We start from the raw sequence: 18653 nt of genomic DNA, 5'->3' as shown, positions 1-18653 counted from the left end.
TTAAAGGCAACTTCCTGGTGATGAACTTACCTAAGAAATGGGCACATTTGTTCATTTTTAATAATGCAGTGTTTAATTATAAAGGACAGTATGGGTGCATTCACTTTTGTTTCACTTCCAATATACGTGGCTTAGATGATATAGGTAAAGTGCTGCTGCATTCCAATATGTCAGTATGAAATAGGAGATTTTTTCATATGTAGTTATTGTGACCAGTTTAAGCCCAATTGATCCTCAATAGCCCACTAAAGGAGCTATTAAACCTGTGTGTTTCTTTTGTCCATGTTTTATTGGCTTCGTATCAAGCACCTGGTCACTGTCTGTTGTCTGCCAAGCTCGTAACATTTTCCTCAACAGGTAAAAGGAAACTTGGAAGCGGCTTTGATGTGTTAAATATGTGGATGCCATTACTATTCTGTCTGTCACCTCACTCCCCCCACATCTCACACTGCTCTCTCTCTGCTTTTATACCATACCACTGTTTGTTATGTGTGTATTTATATCTGCATCTGCATATTAACACTGTCTTCAAGCCTCAGCCGCTGGTCAATTTCACATTTCACCTTCTGCAATAACCATTTTGCCTAACTATATTTTTAGAGCAAGAGTGCACCTTCAAACTAATTTAAAGTGGCCTCTAGGGTAGGGTAACAACATACTGCCAAAATTGACCAGCATTTGGCAGGTGGCCTGTGTTAATTCTAATCCCTGTCTATGTACGGTGTTGATATAAAGTCTTTCTAGTGGTGCTACAAACGGAGGTTCATTCAGCTACAAGTAAATAATAATTTCAAATTGAGAGAAAACAACCATTTGTCACAATGACGGGCCATGTGACATGCTGCCCATTATCTACAACCACATATCAATTGAAAACATGTGAACACTTCTGTATAAGCAGACGCTTAGCAAAGAAAACCGTATGTTTCCATTTGTGGATTCTATCCAGCCATTAACTTATATTTAGCTAGATGTTTTGTCCATTTGTGACCATGACAAATGAAACATGCAAACCTTAACTTAGCACCTGATGTCCATAGACAGGTCTTTTTTTTCTGAAAGTAAGCCATCCATCACACACAGCCACATCGCAAATAGTGATTGGAAATGTTTAATGTTTTGGCAGGATTTAACATTGACTGGGGGCATAAGATGGGGTTTGAGAAGTGGTCTCGCCTTTCCAAGTCACACACTTTCCATCGCAGCACTATCATCAAATCAACAGCTTTGTTAACATGGAAACGACCTCCCAACGATTCATTGTCATTATATTGAGGGACCTCCGATATGGCTTGCTGGTTGGTTACGCCGGTAACAGTTCACAATAAGGGTACATTAATGAACTTTAAGGTCATGCTTAGTAAATGCTTAACCAAGCATTAACTAACCATTAATAACTGTTAAGTGAATGGACCCTTATTGTAAAGTGTTACCGTTACACCCTTATTCAACATGTATGCTCACATTTATCTCAGCCCCTTTTTTCTTCACCATGTTTGTGTCATTGCTCCCTTTTGTGTCACGTTTGTGTGTTTGCGTGCGACCGTGTGTGTGTGTTTGTGTGTGTGTGTGTGCGTGTGTGTGCGTCCTGTCCGTCTCTGCTCCCCCTTCCCCACCCAGGCGGCTTGGCGTCTGTACTCCACTGAAGGTGTTCGTCCCTACCTCCGAGCCACCTGGCACCACTACCAAAGTGCCCTGTCCCCCCTCAGGCATGTATCCCCACCTCCACCACTTCCACCTCCAACTCCATCCACACCACCATCACCCCCCCGCCCCTCCCTTCCTCTGACGACCCCCTTCCCCAACTACTGTGCATCAACATTACCCCCTACCCCCAAAAAAACTAATAAGCTCTTCCTTTTTTCCTTCCTCTTCCTTTTCCTTTCTCTCACTTTCTATACCCAACTTATTTGTTCCCTCCCTCCCTCCCTCGCCCCGTTTTAATTTGAATTTTTTTCCTCCCACACTTAACCCTGTTTATTGTTTCATTTTACCATTATTTTCATTGATCCTGTCGACTCTGCACGTAGTGTGTCTGGCGTAGTTATGCTGCTGATGAGAACTCGGTTTCCATTGCTACCTGGAAGCCTCATTTGAAGGCGTTGCATACCTGCAGCCCCGCCAAGTAGGTAACCACTTACAGACTTACAAACATGGCCGCTGCTCCTCCAGCCCCTTCTCCTCATCTCTTCCTCCTCAGCTGGCGTCTGCTCATCTCCATCGGTGTAGATTCCAGTCTTTTTTCTAACTGTATGACTCACTGTGATGCAGCATTGCAACCATTCTTCCATAATCCTATCTGCATTAACATCTTTTTCTCACAATCAGGGATGGTTTGCTTATAGCCCGCATGGTCTTTAACCCACTTCTCACATTCAGACAGTTACGTGCCTTACTGAACAGCACTTGGGAAGTTGATGAGGTATTCTGTTAATGGTAATTACTTATGAGATGGTTCTTGCAAACATTCAACATTCCTCAATTATTTTGATACTAAATCATTACAAATAAAAATAGGATTAGGAATAATAAACATTTTACAATCATATAATATGGTCTTAATTTGGGTTGTATCTGACTTCAGGCTCATTTAATGCTAAAGGGTTTTTAGCTTTGGTTCAGTTAAAAAGAATAATCCTTGTCCGTTTGGCCGCACTTTTCAGTTTTCCAAACACAATATCAATTTACAGGAATTATGTGGTTCAACAGTGAAGCAGGATTTAGCATTCCTGCTTTCTCCCAGACACACATACACACCAGACTTCCATCCTTGCCTTTCTGATTTCCGTGTCTCACTTTCAGCTGACACTTTACTCTCACCATGCATGGCCATAGTTTGCATGTTGCTTGTAAATAATCAAGCCCATTAAATTAAAGCTGCTTTCTTTTTGTTTTCCCTTTTTGGCTTGATACCTTCCAAATATCCATTAGTGGAAACGTCTGTATAATGCTATTTTAATATTCCTGGAATACTGATATCTCTCTCTTTGTCTCTTCTCTATCCCACTAACCCCTGAAGGAAAGAGCAGGGAGAGACGACCTACAGGTTTGTGTGACTCTCAGCTCATTCCTCCACAGACACAACCACATACACCCAACATGATAAACGAATATAATTAAAATGCCATATAAATACTGTTTCCTTATAAGTGTAACATCTACTTTTATCTGGTTCATTGGCTCGTTTAGTCAATTCTTTAGTCCATCCATTGTCTGTTTACAAATGGGTACAATGATTAACTTTTATTTATATTATTTATTGATGTATTGACATTAACCAGGTAATGGTGAATGTGTTACGGGGTGGTTAGCAGGCAGGCAGGGAGGACCCAGATGCAGACCGTTCAAGAAAACGCTCATTTATTTAACTCCAAAATACAAGGAAAGCAAAAAGGCAAAAATACAGGGAAGGCAAGAGGGCCACAGAGAACTCACCAACACGCACAATGCAAAGACACAGAACAATGACACACAAGGAGTTAAATACACACACACAAGACAGGGTAGACAACGAGGAACAGGTGGGACACATTAGGGGAGGGAGCAGTAATCAAACAGGAGGGAAACTTGACAGGACATGGGGAGGAACAAGACAGACATACCAAAATAAAACAGGAAACACAGGGAACCACCAAAACAAGACAAGACAAAGACAGACCATGACAGTATGGTTTCTGGGTCAATAGACGATTGCGCCCATCAAATGGTTGATACATGTTGATGAATTGATTTGTTGCTTGCTCGGTTTATTGATTGATTCAGTGAAAGACTAAGACGTTATTTACACATTAGAAAAAAATATCTTTGAAAAAATGAAAGCAGTTGTGGCGTATTTGTTTTCATCTATATTGCTAGTATTTATATACATATGAAACCTTCACTCTGATAATTCTGTTGTTACCGAGAATGGGACTTAAGTAAGAAACATTAATTAGAGTGATTGTGCACCGCATGATGGGCCTTTTGTCTTTGTCGACGTGTGTGTGTGTGTGTGTGTGTGTGTGTGTGTGTGTGTCTGTGTGTGTGTGTGTGTGTGTGTGAGTGTGAGTGAGAGTGTGAGTGTGTGTGTGTGAGTTTGCCCACGCACGCCTTCAAAGGCAGGAGTCTGTACCATGTCTGTACCATGACGCACTTTTTCCATTGGGATGGTATTTATATACCTCATCAAACACAAGTCTAGGAGAGACAGAGCAAAGTTGAATAAAGGGGAGAGGAGCAGGGGAAGAGGGGATTTTTTTAGAGAGGGGGAAAAAGACAGAGATTTGTGAGTTTTAATTATGCTAGTATAGTTTTTACAGTGCGCCACTTCTTTTTGGGGGCCTTATGCTAAGCCAGCAGCTTCTTAGGCATTTAAACACAAGACAGCTGTGCGCAAACACACACAAACACATATACAACGTATAAAACAAAGTTTATACCCTCAGTCAAACACATGAGTAAACGTGCAACATTTAATTAGGCTTCGTCGCATCCACAACAACGTCCATCCGTCAGAAATCCTTTCAGTTTAAAGGGCTGTGTTTCATTACGCTTTACTTTCTTAGAAACGTTTGTTACAGCCAAGTGCAATTAAGACTTGTGAAATCCTAATTATGCACACTTTCATTACACTTTTTCCTCTTCTGTATGTGTACGCACAGCGCTCCTCCGTGTTATTAGTGGTTTGACAGACTGCCGGCTGCTGGGCGGCGGTAGGTGCCGTGGTAAACTGTTGGTGTTCCTCGTTTAAGCAGACTTGTAAACACCAGTAGTAGTAAACATGAGGCACACCACAAAGTGCAACGGCGGACATCACGCTGGGTGTAAGTGCGCTGGATATTGGCAGCGAGAGGCAACATGAAATAAAGGGTAATGGGGGTTTAATGTGGAGTTTATGTGTGTGCAGGTGGCCCTGTGTGTGTGTGTGTGTGTGTGAGTGTGTGTGTGTGTGTGTGTGTGTGTGTGTGTGTGTGTGTGTACGTGCGTGCGTGCGTGTGTGTTTGTCCCACCTGCAGACATTGAAGTTTAATTTGACCGCAGTAACATAATAAAAACAATGATTATCTTAGTAATTTCAACCTGGACACTATTTCTCATCATCTAAGTGTTAGTGTTCAAAGCTTATAGGGAAATAAAACATTTATTCCAAATTGCATTGCATTGATATGTGCTTGTGTTCATAAGAGTTCAGTTTAGTCCTCCGCAGTGTTTAAACGGCAACATTCACACCAAACTATAAGCAAACTTGACTAAACTGGCAAACACACCAAATTTCATGTCCACGGCACCAAATTGAATGCGAATAGGGCCGTTTCACCAGACTTACTTTACTTAACACTGCAGGAAGGCATTGTCAGGGAAATGGTGCAGAGGAGCTATGATTTAGGTGCTTTTTTTAAAAGTTGATTTGGAGCTTTCGTACAGGATTGGAGAGCCAAACCCAGGCAAGACAAATGTATGTAGTTTATCACTAAAGCATCTGGTTAGAGGTTTGGTCAGCTGTTTTTTGGACAAATAAGAGTCCAGGTTGCACATGTACAGAGTAATGCTTTGAATTGGCTATAGCTTTGAATTGGTTATAGCTTTGATTGGCGCTAGCATGATGTGTGTCAGGAATTCCCATAATCAATATACTGTATTTGCTATCCCAAAATAAGAGAATAAAAAAAACGATTTCAGGTAGGTTCACCTTCCACAAATACCTGTTCACCCGTTCCCCTCCTCCTTCTGTAATATGTCCGCTGCCCTTTTTTCTCTGTGTGTTTACTACGCTGCATCAATATTGACAGCAGAGAATTTCTCATCCCCCTTTCCTCTGGTGGATTCATCTTTTAATCTATGTCCTCCTTCATCTCTTTCCATTCGTCTCTCCCTCCTTACTTCGCTCTAGTAAGGGTCTAAGTAATAGGAGGCTCTTCAGAAGGTGCTATCGGAAACATAGGATTAGGAGGTACCTGCAGACAGTACTACCAAGCATCCTCTCTGCCCTGCCCTTAGTCCCATGACATGCGGCCATGATTTACTAATAGCATGGAGGAGAACAAAGAAAACAAAATGTCCTCTCGCCTCAATACCTTTTATCCTACAAGGGACTTTGTCTTAGACGACTTCTGCTGCCTGCTGCCTGCCAAATGCAAACAAGACATTGTTACCATATTACAAATTAAAGGGGAATTCCACCACAATTGATCTTTACACTGTTAAAGTAGAATCTTTTTTAAAAGGACCCAATAATAAAAAAATTTAAAAGATGTACGAATGTAGTTAAACATTTGCTGCATTCAACAAATGCATGTTGATCTCCTATCATCATCAAAATGATTAGGTAGATATCATCATGGGATGTTGCTTGCCATGATCTTGTCATAAATTTAAATTTAAAAAGTTGTTGTATCGGTAAGTGCAAAAAAAAGGTCTAAATACAAGGTCAAATTCCCCTTTTATTTTTTTATTGAAAGGGAATAAATGTCCCTGGCCGCCCTAGAAATTGTCTAGCCACATGAAAAATGTTTGATTTATATTATTTGTCTTCTTTTTTATTAGTTTAAGCCATATGTTAGTCCAATTATTTGTAAAAAAAAAAAAAAAAAAATAACATAAAGAGATGTATTCAACCCTGTCAGTTTGAACAGGATAAAGCAGACTCAGGGAAACATTTTTTTTGCATTGCTTATAGTATTTGGTTCAGTCTTAAACATTGGTGAAAGGGCTTTGTTGTGTGCTGTAAATTATTAAATAAAGTTTCTAAGAAAGTAAAGATAATATTTCACAGGTGTTTGAGAAATCATTGGAAATAAAAAAACAAGGAGAAAAAATAACATGGCAGAGTTTCTAAGGTGTTGCCATATGTAAGCAAAAAACACTCATGTTAAAATGATTAAGATTGACTAAAAAACTGTCATTTAAAAAATTGGAAAAACAACCCTTCATCTCTCTCTCTCTCTCTCTCTCTCTCTCTGTCTCTCTTTCATTTGGCTGCTGCATTGCATGCTGGTCTCTTTGCCTCTTATGCGACACAATAGTCGAGTGCAGTGGTGGGTCTCATTGAATGAGAACTTGCTGCATCCCCACCGTCCTATTGAAAGTTACCAGAGAGCTGAACATCATGTGGACATTTTAATTTCTCTTTTCCATTTTTATAATGTGGCTGATGTTCATTAATCGAATGATTGATGATTTGGCTTTATCATCCTTGAAACAAAATTTCCCCCCAAATAAAACTAAACAATGGAACATGTTCAAGCTTTTTTTGGTCTCATTTGTTTAAGGTATAGTTTCAAAATGAGTGTGGTGATTATGTGTTTATGTGACCATGCTTCACAACATCGCCTTTAAAAAAGAAAAATTGTGTTAACTCTCATTGTTTTTTGAAAAGAGTATAATACATGAATAGGTGATCAGGGGATGTGAGGGTGAGGATTGCAGCACTTCTGGATCCCGCGCTGAGGTTTCTTTTTGTTTTGGTGGCTTGGCTGGGCTGTGGTGTTCTGGTGTTTTGGGCATGTCAAGCTGGATGGATGATGTTTGGGCTGAAGGAATAGACAGAACTCCCTGCCCGGTGTCTGCGCTCTGAACTCTGCTCACTCTCTGAGGGGATTTAGGTGTTGACAGCATCCATTTTTTTTCTCTCTCCCCGTGTCTCTTTATCAACCCCAACCTCTGTTGCACACTCTCTCTTTCTTTATCAACACCATCTTTGACTCACTTTCCCCAATTTCCTCTCACCTTTTCTCTCTCCGGATCATCATTTCCATTCCTTCTGCTCTCTCCTAAATCATTCTCTTTTCTTCTTTGAATGGTTTCTCTCTCCTCTCCTCTCTTCCCTTCTCTTCTTCTCCCTCCTTCTATTTTCTACCCTCCCTCCCTCACTCCCTGCAGTCAGAAGTTGAGTTTTAAGGAGCGGGTCCGGATGGCGAGTCCTCGTGGTCAGAGCATGAAGAGCAGGCAGACGTCCATCAATGACCGCCAACGCTGTTCCCCTGGCAACGAGGTAGTGGGCGGGCCCGAGCTGATGGGGGGCAGCCCGGCCAAAGTGCAGAAGAGCTGGAGTTTCAACGATCGCACCCGATTCAGGCCCTCACTGAGGCTGAAGAGTCAGACTCGCACTGCTGTACCTGATGGTGAGTGGGACCCTGTGTGTGTGTGTGTGTGTCAACATGTGTCAAAACATGCGTCATCAAGCCAAGCTTTTTGACTGTGTGTCTTGCTTACTGTAAATGGAAGCCAACCAACACAACCAACACACTACTAACAAATGACCCATTTTTAGAAGAAGAGAATGTATAGGCTGCTGTATATGATCAACACACATCATAGTAACACCAAGGCAAATCATTGCAAAAAACCTGCTGCCACTTAATAATTGTATGTGCTATGTGAGATCCCAAGGAGATACCATGATTGTCAGGATTAACATACAGGACTACGTGAATATTCCGTTTGATTCAATGGTGCATCAAATAGATTTGTTTTTCTTCATGGCTTTGAATAAGCAAAATATACTCAGAGTTTGTTGTTCCCCACATATATATATTTATATGTAATATTGAGGAGTGATGATAAAAATATCTTTCCCCCGAGAGCCTACAGGTGGGTGCTAGAGGGTGGTGGTGGGGCTGAAAAGCTGGCAGCGATCTAGAGTGTGGCAGAGCAATGGTGCAAGAGCAGCAGCAATGACAAGGTGGCGAGAAGGGAAATCCTGCAGCTTAAATAGGCAGCCCAATTTGGAGAATGTGGTTGGTTGGGTGTATGGTATGGAATGTCATGTTTATTTGTAGAATCATGCCTCTAGATGACTGCCTGAACTAGCTAGCAGGCTTTGCTCCATACATTCAATAAAGAATCAGAACAAGCTGATACAGAATATATAAATGTAATATTGTCAAATGGTGTGCACAAGAAGAGAAAAACTATGTAAACCAATGGTCAGCCATAATATTAAGTGGGATAAAATGCTTTCTATTGGATTTTCACTCCACATTCTGGATATGCAGAATTGGAAGATGAATATCACACATTATTTTTTCATTCCGTTGGATATTTTTTCATTTTGGGAGAACTCCCCAAAAACTGACTTAGATTATACACTTTCATAAATCCCCAATGTACTTTAATTCTCAATTTTATGTATGTATACAGTGTGATTTGCACCAGTGTTTTCTTCACTTTTCCAAGAAACGGCTACGCTGCAGTTATAAATGAAAACGCGGACTGTTTTAATAGCACTTCTGCTTCTCCTTTTATTCCCCCGTATCATTTATTTGAGCTGATTTTATAGCCTCTATGCAATTTGTCATTATTCACTCTCTTTCCATCTTTTCCCCCAGTGCATTATCTATTCCTCTTTCTCTTCTTTCTGTGTCCGTCTTTCTGTCTGTCTCTCCCACTCTCGTAACTATTGGCAGTTTCAGGGATTTATATGCCTTCTTTTTTACACCTGTCATAGCTGAGCTGGCAACACGCTGCCCATTCCTAAAGATCGACATCCAAGCGGGGCATAAATTATCACATGCTATAAGCCAAAATAGTATCAATTTGAAACATTCTTGGACACTCCTGTCAAGATCAGCTATGCAGAGTGTTACGTGTGTAACGGCTTTTAAGACCGGAGAAGATGTTGCACATGGCTACACGTGATGATGAATGGGCTTGTCTGTGTCTCTCAGTGGACGCAGGAATGACCACGGAGGATTCTTTTGATGAGAGACGCTGCCATTGTGACGTCACCGTGGAGGATCTATCCGCTCCGCTCAAGGCTGTCATCAGAGCTGTCAGGTGAGACACAGCTACACTTCACATTTTAGACCTCATCCAAGGCATCTTTAAAGGACTAGGCAGCAATTCTAGAGAATGCCTGTTGTCAAAATCATTGAATATCTCCTCATGATCTGCTACTTTCGGCCGTTCTGTGTGTGTGTGCTGCTAAAAAAACAGTGTGAATACACAACCTAGGTACCCTGGAATTCCAAACTCGCCGCTAGCCAATTTAAATTTGCTCCGCATGCTGGTCTGTGCACGAACCATTAAAGCTCATTAACTATGTCTGAAAATTCGGAGCTACCAATCAAATCGAACTGTCTGATATGGGCGGGCATAACCGGATGACGTTCAGAACAGATCAGATCAAATCTGTTAATTCTGAAACCATGATGGAACGTCTTGGTTGAAAAGTATTGCCTGTGGGTCGGTCACTCTACTTAAGACCTCCTGCTCTCCGTATTGGTGTTATCTGTTCCTTTGTATTTTGTTGTTATTTGTTGTTGAAAAAGGGCATCTAATTGATGAGTCCCATTATCATCTCCTTCCTTAAGACTTTCTTTTCCTTACCTGTGTCTATTGATTCTCAACTTGAATAGTTGCAGTCAATATGCACTGAAGTGCCTCCTTTTACGATTGGTTAGTTGTTGATTGTACGGTGCATTATGATCTCATCTGTAGTTGAAGCTTCTGTTGAAGTCAGCTCACATTTCCTTTTGATTGATGTTTCCTTCCGTCTTTCTTCATAGGCTGTTTATGATCTGTATCTATTGATTGAAAAGTTCATGAATGATTCAGTGTGAAGGACAGAGGGACGCAAAAGCAGCTGTGTTTTGGTTTCATACACCCAAACAAGTTACAGTTGATCTCAAAGTATGGCTGCTGTAGATGGTTAGAAACATGTTTTTTCAATATATATATATTTGTAAGTGATAGGTTAAGACCCTCTGTACTGTCTGTCCCCTCACAGTAACAGCCTCTTGAGAGTTAATTAAATCCACAATATTATAACACAACCCAGATCCCACTGTGTTCCTTCCCTACACTCTACATGAAATTCTGGATAGGAAAAACACCCAAGAGTGCAGGGGTTCACATGATGTCCGCTTCCCACAAGCAAAGCTTCTTTAACTATATTTATTTCCCCTTTTTTTGCCCAATCTTTCTCTCTTTATTTAAATGGCCTGCAGAGGGTTTGCCTGCAGGGTAGTATTTGTATTGTGTGGGTCCCTGCAGAGGAGTTTTTGTATTGTGTCCGTGTGCTTCAGCAGACCTAACTCTCTTACACTGGCACCAGCACCCTGTGAGCCAATGTTTATCCAACTGGCGCCAACTTGATTGTTTCGCTCCAACGCTTCTTCTCACCCTTTTCATATCTTTCACTGTAAAAATGGCCATATATTCATCTCTTGATCAAGCAGGATTTCCATTACATCAAATTACAGGTTGGTGCGAATTTGGACTTCCGATTTCAAGATCATATAGTAGCTATAATTTGCTGCAGGTCAATAAAAGTTCAGATGTTTCTTTCCGGATTTTCAGTTCTAAATATGAACTCTCGTGTAATAAAGACACAGCCATTTGATTCTTTGGGGTGAAAGGAAATACTGTATCTTGGAAATGTAATACAAGATGCAAGATGGGGACAAGGGACAAGACAAGGTCATAATGATTTGCAGTTTCTCAACTACTGATCCTTTTCCATAATCAACAGTAGCGTCTGAGTCTTTTCTGCAAACACATTTAATATTTAGCAACTCATCAATGATCTCAAAAGGTTGTCTCCTGTACTGCTCCTCCAGATCACACGTTTTTTGTTAAATCTCACTTAATATTTCTTACTCCACTACAGTTAAATCACCCATAGAATGAATACTCAACAATATCAAAGATATTATTGCATGGACTGTTTATACTTTATCAGAATGCAGAGATGTTCCATATATGGCCCATCTTTTCTAAAATAAGATGAACCATCTTCTAGAATAGTAAGCAATGTATGGACAACTGTTACTAAGCCATACACTGTTTCACTCTTTACTGTCATTAGCAGTGATAACCTACAACAGTATCTTAAGTACTGTATGATAACTTCGTTCCTGCCTGAACACAGTGTGAATGTCAGTTTGGTGTGGCACATCCAACTTTTTACAAATTGGAAATTGTCTTATTTATCATTTTAACCAAAAGTACAAGTTATGTAGCCATTTCCAGGAGAATCATTTTAAATCCACATTTGATACAAATCAAATTAAGGAGCCATTTTTATTTTTGGATTATCCCTCTTTAATGGTAGTTGCAATGATATCCAGTCAGTCATTACTCCACTTAATGATATGTACAAGTTATTGTGTCATATTTGCAGGTTTAGAAAAATAAATTTGTTTTTGACTGAACTGAAGTCTATCAAACCTCCCAATTTCGTTATTTCGTTCGGTATAGGTGACTGTACAATAACAGTAATGGCTATCATATCTGTTGCTCTACACTCAGACACACACAGATCACCACTACCACCCAACCCTAGCCACCCTGCCCACCCATCAGGCCTGCTCCATGGGCAGCCGTAGCTCAGGGCTTTCCCAGGGTGTCGGGTTGAGGGTTGGACACCCCCTCCCCGGTCTGGACTGTTATTACAGAGGGTCAACTGTCACCATTGCTTCCATTTAGAAAGTGAGAAAAACAGGCAACTGGATAAAGGCAGAAGCCACCGGGGAATCCAAATGCACCATGTGCCTGGATCCCTTACCTGTATCAATATTATTCACCCAGCAGTGGCTCTGTGCACCAAATAGACGGAGATAGGAGGATTACACTCAAGTTTCCAAGGCATTCAATGTGGTTGTTATGGATTTGACAAGAGTAACAGGGAACTTTGGTTTCATGTTAGACAGTCCTTATGGTATTTTATGTTTTAATAATGTTTTCTTTATTACCCTCCCTGCAACAGGGTTATCCTGTTGATTTGCCAAAGTTGCTGCTACCATCTAGTGCTTCATTGTAGCAATTACATCCTAATTTTTCAAGAGTGTTTTGACTTTGTTACACATTTCAACATCCCTCTTCCTCTTACTTTTTCTTTTTACTTGTGTGTCTGCCTAGGATCATGAAGTTTCACGTGGCAAAAAAGAAGTTCAAGGAGACATTGCGTCCATACGACGTGAAGGACGTCATAGAGCAGTACTCTGCAGGACACCTGGACATGCTCTGTCGCATCAAGAGCCTTCAGACTAGGTCAGGATACACACACACACACACACACACACACACACACACACACACACATTGAAATCACACACAAAACAGTGTAACTTGTAATCATTCTCTATACATTTGGGAAATGTTTTTATCCCCTATTTTAACTTGAACCTATTGTCCTAATGTTTGCTATTTGTATGGATATTTATCAATTGTTTTTTAAACATAGTTTGATTTTTACCAAAACCTTGCAAAAGTAGTTTCTGCCAATGTTGCTGCAGTTCCTGTTGGTCCTGTAGATGTTATCACTCTAAAGATAATCCTTTGAAATGAAATGAAAACTATGTTTTTTTTAAACCCAGTGTTTGTGTGTGTGTGTACTGTATATGTACATGTACATTTGTGTCCCCTCTCTCTCCCAGACTAGACACTGTAGTGGGTCCTCCTCCGAGGCCTTTCAGCAGCCGCCACAAGACCTTTTCCTCTCCTTCCCTGCATTTATATTACAGCCAATCCCGGAGGAAACAGTCTTCACCGGGGTTAGAGCAAGCCCCATCCTGATCTGTTCTTCAATGGTTTAACCTGATAGTGCTAACACAACCAAACCTTAATGATGTCACACCTCGGTCAAGCAGCATTCAGCCCAAAATAACCTTCGTTCTTTCACATTAATGAAAAGAGTCACTCAAGTTTTTGTTGATTTAGTTTAATTTCATTGATGTGCTAACTTAAACCCAACTTAGTGGAAAGACGTGTGGCTCTGTGTCCATTTTCTCACACAACTGGTTAGCTTTATGTGCTCTTGATAAGCCTTTTATAGCGTAACTCAACCTACTTGAGAAGGCCAGGTATGAATAAACTCAGTTGGTTTTAGTCCACTTGGACTGTGTGATAAGTGGGGTTTACTGAATCTGAAATAGTACGCTTTAAATTGCAACAGTAGAAAAAATAAATAAAATTGTCTGTTTGACCCAGGTCTGGCTCCAGAGGTCATCAAGGAGCTCAAACAAAGGATTATGGACAATGTTTCACCAGTAAAATGTCTAAGGTTTTAGGATATCAATGTAATGTGGTTAGAAAATAACTGTAGTGGTCTGAGCCTCAATGATACACATTTATAAACAATCTTAAGTCAATAGTTATTGACTTTTTTTTTCTTGGCACATCTTTCAGAAGTGGTCCTTTTTATCACGCAATGTTAAGGTATTTCATTCATGTCACACTGGAAACTCAATAATAATCCTGATTTTGGCACCTTGAGGACCTCCTCTAACAGGAACATTTAAATGTAGATGCATGGAGAATCTAAATCGTTCATCTTAATTCATACAAGATCCAGCTGTTTTACCTAGGCTGCATCGAGTCGTAGTATTATATTGTCCACTCCACCCTCATTAAAACTGATGAGGCAAAACCCAAAAACTTCAGAGAACTGACCCTTTATTTGAACATTCTAATGACTTCCCCTTCTATTCATTAGGGCTAGGTCTATGGTAAACTTCCTCACTTGGAAGTGTTTCATGAATGGGATAATCAGTGCAGTGTGTTTATTACATGACACTTCACAATCAAATCATCAAACTATTGTTCACTATCACAGTGTTAAAGAAAAATAAATAAATAATAAATAAATAAAAATCTGAAAAATGTCAGTTTCAATGCCAGCCTTTGAAAACCCCTAATGGCCTAACCCCTGCATGCTATAACAGCATTGGACTTTTTTTCTTCATGCTTTTGTGTGTGTGTGTGTGTGTGTGTGTGTGTGTGTGTGTGTGTGTGTGTAAGCGTGCATGCATGTGTGAGTGCGCTCGAGTTTGTCTGTGTGTGTGTGTGTGTGTGTGTGTGTGTGTGTGTGTGTGTGTGTGTGTGTGTGTGTGTGTGTGAGAGAAAGAGAGACAGAGAGATATATCTGACCTAGTCTTTCTCCTGTCTCCAGACTGGCCAGTTCAGCAGGCTCTGGTCCTAGCCTGAGTAGCCGACCCAGGAACATGTCCTCTCCCGCCCTGCACTATTATTACAGCAACAGCAAGAAGAAGCTCCCTGGCCCTGGGTTATTTTTATATTACACTTGATTTGAGTTTTACTTACAGTAGAATCCCATTAGTTGCCCTTATGGTGACCATTAGTCCCCTTGCAGTCCCCGGGTATGCCTGAATGACTGAGAAACAGACATGCTTGCACAGGGGGAAACATTAGTGTGTTGCTCGCTTGTGTGCAGTTGTTTGGAAGTGCTTTCCACTCAATTCATGTGTTTTGTGGTAGATGAAACAAAATAATGTGTGTGTGTGTGTTGTTTCCTGGGTGCTGCTCTTCTAGATACTGTAGATGCATGTTAGAAATGTACTATACTTTATTAACTTAACTAACACACCATTATTACAGCAATGCTTTAAGAATTTCACAAGATAAAGAAATAGCTGGTGACAAACACACATAGATCAACAATGTTAGTTTTGGCATTTTACAAGCCGAGGGACTATCCTGTACGGGCTGTGAGCAGTTTTAAACACTTCAATATATTCACACCAGAATGCATTGTCAAGCTTGAGGTTTTAACCTCCTTAAACGTGATGTATTTGTAAACCTTGACTTTGAGATGTAGTGATCATAAATTACTTGTGCCTTTTATTCCCTTTCCTTATGAATTGTGAACATTATTATTTTTATTTTTCATGTGTGTGTGTGTTCGTTAAGTTCAAGAGCCCATGCTAACTTAATTTAGCATTGTATCCAATCTGATGATATTGTCTCATTTATTCTTGAAGGGTTTCGTATAAGAGAACTGACAGAGGAAAGCCATGTGTGATGTATGTTTTACTAACCCTTATCTTAACATCCTACCGCTGGTTTAGGTTTGTTACCTGACACCGGATAACCTGAAATGAAGCTTGGGTGCCTTCTTGTATAACTACATCATTATTTTCTAAAACATTGTGTGTGTGTGTGTGTGTGTGTGTGTGTGTGTGTGTGTGTGTGTGTGTGTGTGTGTGTGTGTGTGTGTGTGTGTGTGTGTGTGTTTGTGTATCAGGGTGGATCAGATTCTGGGAAAAGGCCAGATTCCTGTGGATAAAAAGTTGAGGGACAAACTTCACCCAGATGGAGAGACTCTGGAGGGCATGAGCATGCTGGGACGTGTGTGTAAAGTGGAGAGACAGGTGATTACACAAGAAAATCAGACAATGGAAAAACTATATAATCTGTCTGTTGATAAAAACCTACGAGGCAGGAATTATTTTTGCCAGGAGATTTCTGGCTTTCATTAAAAAAAAAAATTAAACTACCACAAGAGATTTGTGTTTGTTACTGGAAAAATGTTCAGTTGAAAACAGAGAGTCAGTAAAAGTTATAAATGACTAAACGGTTTCTCTCTATTGCTTGCCCTCTATGTCTTCACTCTCCCTTCCTCTTTTTTCTTGGTCCCCAGGTAACCTCCATTGAATCAAAGTTGGACTCTTTGCTGGACGTTTACCGCCATGTCCTACAGAAAGGCCCGTCGGCCCTATCCTCCCTGCCCCTGTTTGAACTGGACAACCACCAGCACCGCCACTCTGACTACCAGACCTCCGTCATGGGCAGGGACCTCCCCTCTCCCCAGGGAGGTGATCCCAATGAGGTCTGTGGGGGAAACGACAGCGGGGGAACGCGACGTTCACATAGCTCCAACCCCAGAGGCCTGCGTCTCATCCTGCCGCCCGACGACGATGACTGTCCTCCAGACTCTGCACCTCCGTCTTACCCCCCGTCCACGGCCTCGCTCTCCCCCTCGCCCCTGCTGCCTCCCGATAGCCCCTACCCCACCCTGGTCACCCCCAATGGCACCTCCAAGAGAGCACACTTCCCCGACCTGCCTCCTCCACCACCTCCCTCAGCAGGGGGGTTCACCCTCCAGCTGCCCCCCATGGTGCACCTCTCCCACCTGAAGTGCCCCTCTGACCCCGTCCCACATGATGTGAAAGATGGAGCTGTGGTGGATGAGGGCAGGCTTCTGGGCCCCTCTGTCGTTATGGGGTCAAACGTGGATGCTGCCCAGGAAGGGGACAGCGCCCAGGTAGGGGTGCTGCGGCGTGAGAAGCACGGCTTGAAATCCGAGGGGGTCTGGAGGAGGCACATGAGCCTGGAGGTTAACCCCCTGCTGCTGCTCTCGTCCAGCCCAGACGGGACGCCTCCGGATTGGGGAGGCAGTCTCGGGAAGTCCCTCTCTGCGCACAACCTCAGCCAGCCTTTGACAAGCCGGACGCCCGGTCTCTCCTCAGCACTCAACAACAGCAGCAGAAGCAGCAGCAACGGTAGCGAACGTGGAAAGTCCCACGGTGACCTCAGCGAGTGGGACGGAGCGGGACTCTTTATTAGTGAGAGCAAACTAGAGCCGGAGGAAGAAGAGTTCAACTTCCTATCCCAAGGACACGACAGCTCCACAAACCTTTTGCAGACTGAGGAAGAGCCTGCACCTCACACAAAGGGAAACACAGAATTTCTCAGTCAGCCCCCACACATACAGCTGGCATAACCACACACATGCGCACAAGTACACACACACACACACACACACACACACACACACACACACACACACACACACACACACACACACACACACACACACACACACACACACACACACACACACAACTCTATGTTCACACCATTGTTTTGAAAGCCACTTTTAAAGTATTTTTACAGGACAGAACATGATACAATGTCTCACCAGTGCCTTGTATATGGACATGCAAGGTTTTTACATTTTCTCCAACATGATGATTATGTCCATTTTAATTTTTTGGAGAGATGAAAGGATATCTCATCTGACTTATGCCAACCTTAAAAACTGAATGAGCAAATACAATCTGAGGAAAAGTACTGTTTGTCTCATAACAAAAAGTAGTTGAAAGTTATAAAAGTCAAAAAGTGTAAAATAACCTCAAACAAGCCACTGGAAACTACAGGTTAACCACTTCTTCCTTAGCATGTGATGAAACCATAAAACAAAGGGACATACACACACATATACTACCACTCTTTCACACACACAAAAACTGCTCACACAAAACCGCCAACCACAACCACCGAATACTCTCAGAAGACTTATTTTTTTCATGCAAGTGTTTGTACACAGACTTCCTTGGAAAGAAGAGGAGAGCTGCCCATTCTCCTTGTTCAATATCTGTTTTTGGCAATGCAACATTTCATCGTTTTACTTAGTTTTATACATATCACTATGGACTGATTCCAAAAGAAAATGAATGAAGAATGGAGAATAATTGGTGAGGTCGGGTGAAATGGGAACAGCAGAATTATAAGTAGGGTTAAAGGTCAAACCCTAACGTATTTTAATTTCTATAAAACCACTAACATGTTAGGCAATGTGTATCTGGTTGCTTAGTTTAATCTGTCAGCAGGTTGTCAGTAAATTGGGATGCAGCAAACGCTTTGGGGAAAAATGACCTATCAGTAGTCACTCAAGACGAGTGTGGGACGAGTGTTACTGTCCCACCTGGTTAGGATGGTAGACCCATGATTTAACTTCTAATCGTCTGAATACTAAATGGCATTAGGCTTATCCAGTGGTCTCTCCAAGCCAAGCATGAAATGCTGCATGTCTAAGGTTTTGCCGTACTTAAAGTCGAGAGCAGTCACACGCTCACTGGTGGCCTTCATGTCCTTCTACATGCTAAAGCCATGTCTCCTCCAAACCTTAACAAAAAGATGCAAACAAAGTCTGC

General features: G+C 41.5%; 1 protein-coding gene across 1 annotated transcript in view; it reads left to right on the top strand.

The window, feature by feature from the left end:
- kcnq5a (potassium voltage-gated channel, KQT-like subfamily, member 5a) overlaps positions 1–17440 on the top strand; it is a gene marked incomplete at both ends in the record, with an annotated part of 73188 nt that extends 55748 nt beyond the window's left edge. Inside the window, 9 exons of the mRNA XM_080036587.1 lie at positions 2031–2125; positions 3020–3046; positions 7858–8099; positions 9645–9753; positions 12838–12969; positions 13356–13472; positions 14870–14983; positions 15962–16088; positions 16358–17440. Coding sequence (XP_079892713.1) covers positions 2031–2125; positions 3020–3046; positions 7858–8099; positions 9645–9753; positions 12838–12969; positions 13356–13472; positions 14870–14983; positions 15962–16088; positions 16358–17440 — 2046 coding nt within the window. The remainder of the gene's footprint in view (positions 1–2030; positions 2126–3019; positions 3047–7857; positions 8100–9644; positions 9754–12837; positions 12970–13355; positions 13473–14869; positions 14984–15961; positions 16089–16357) is intronic.
- Between the last annotated feature and the right edge of the window lie 1213 nt (positions 17441–18653).

Source organism: Ammodytes marinus, assembly GCF_949987685.1.
Source record: "Ammodytes marinus genome assembly, chromosome: 11".
Lineage (NCBI taxonomy): Eukaryota > Metazoa > Chordata > Actinopteri > Uranoscopiformes > Ammodytidae > Ammodytes > Ammodytes marinus.
This window is presented reverse-complemented; position numbering and strand designations above follow the sequence as displayed.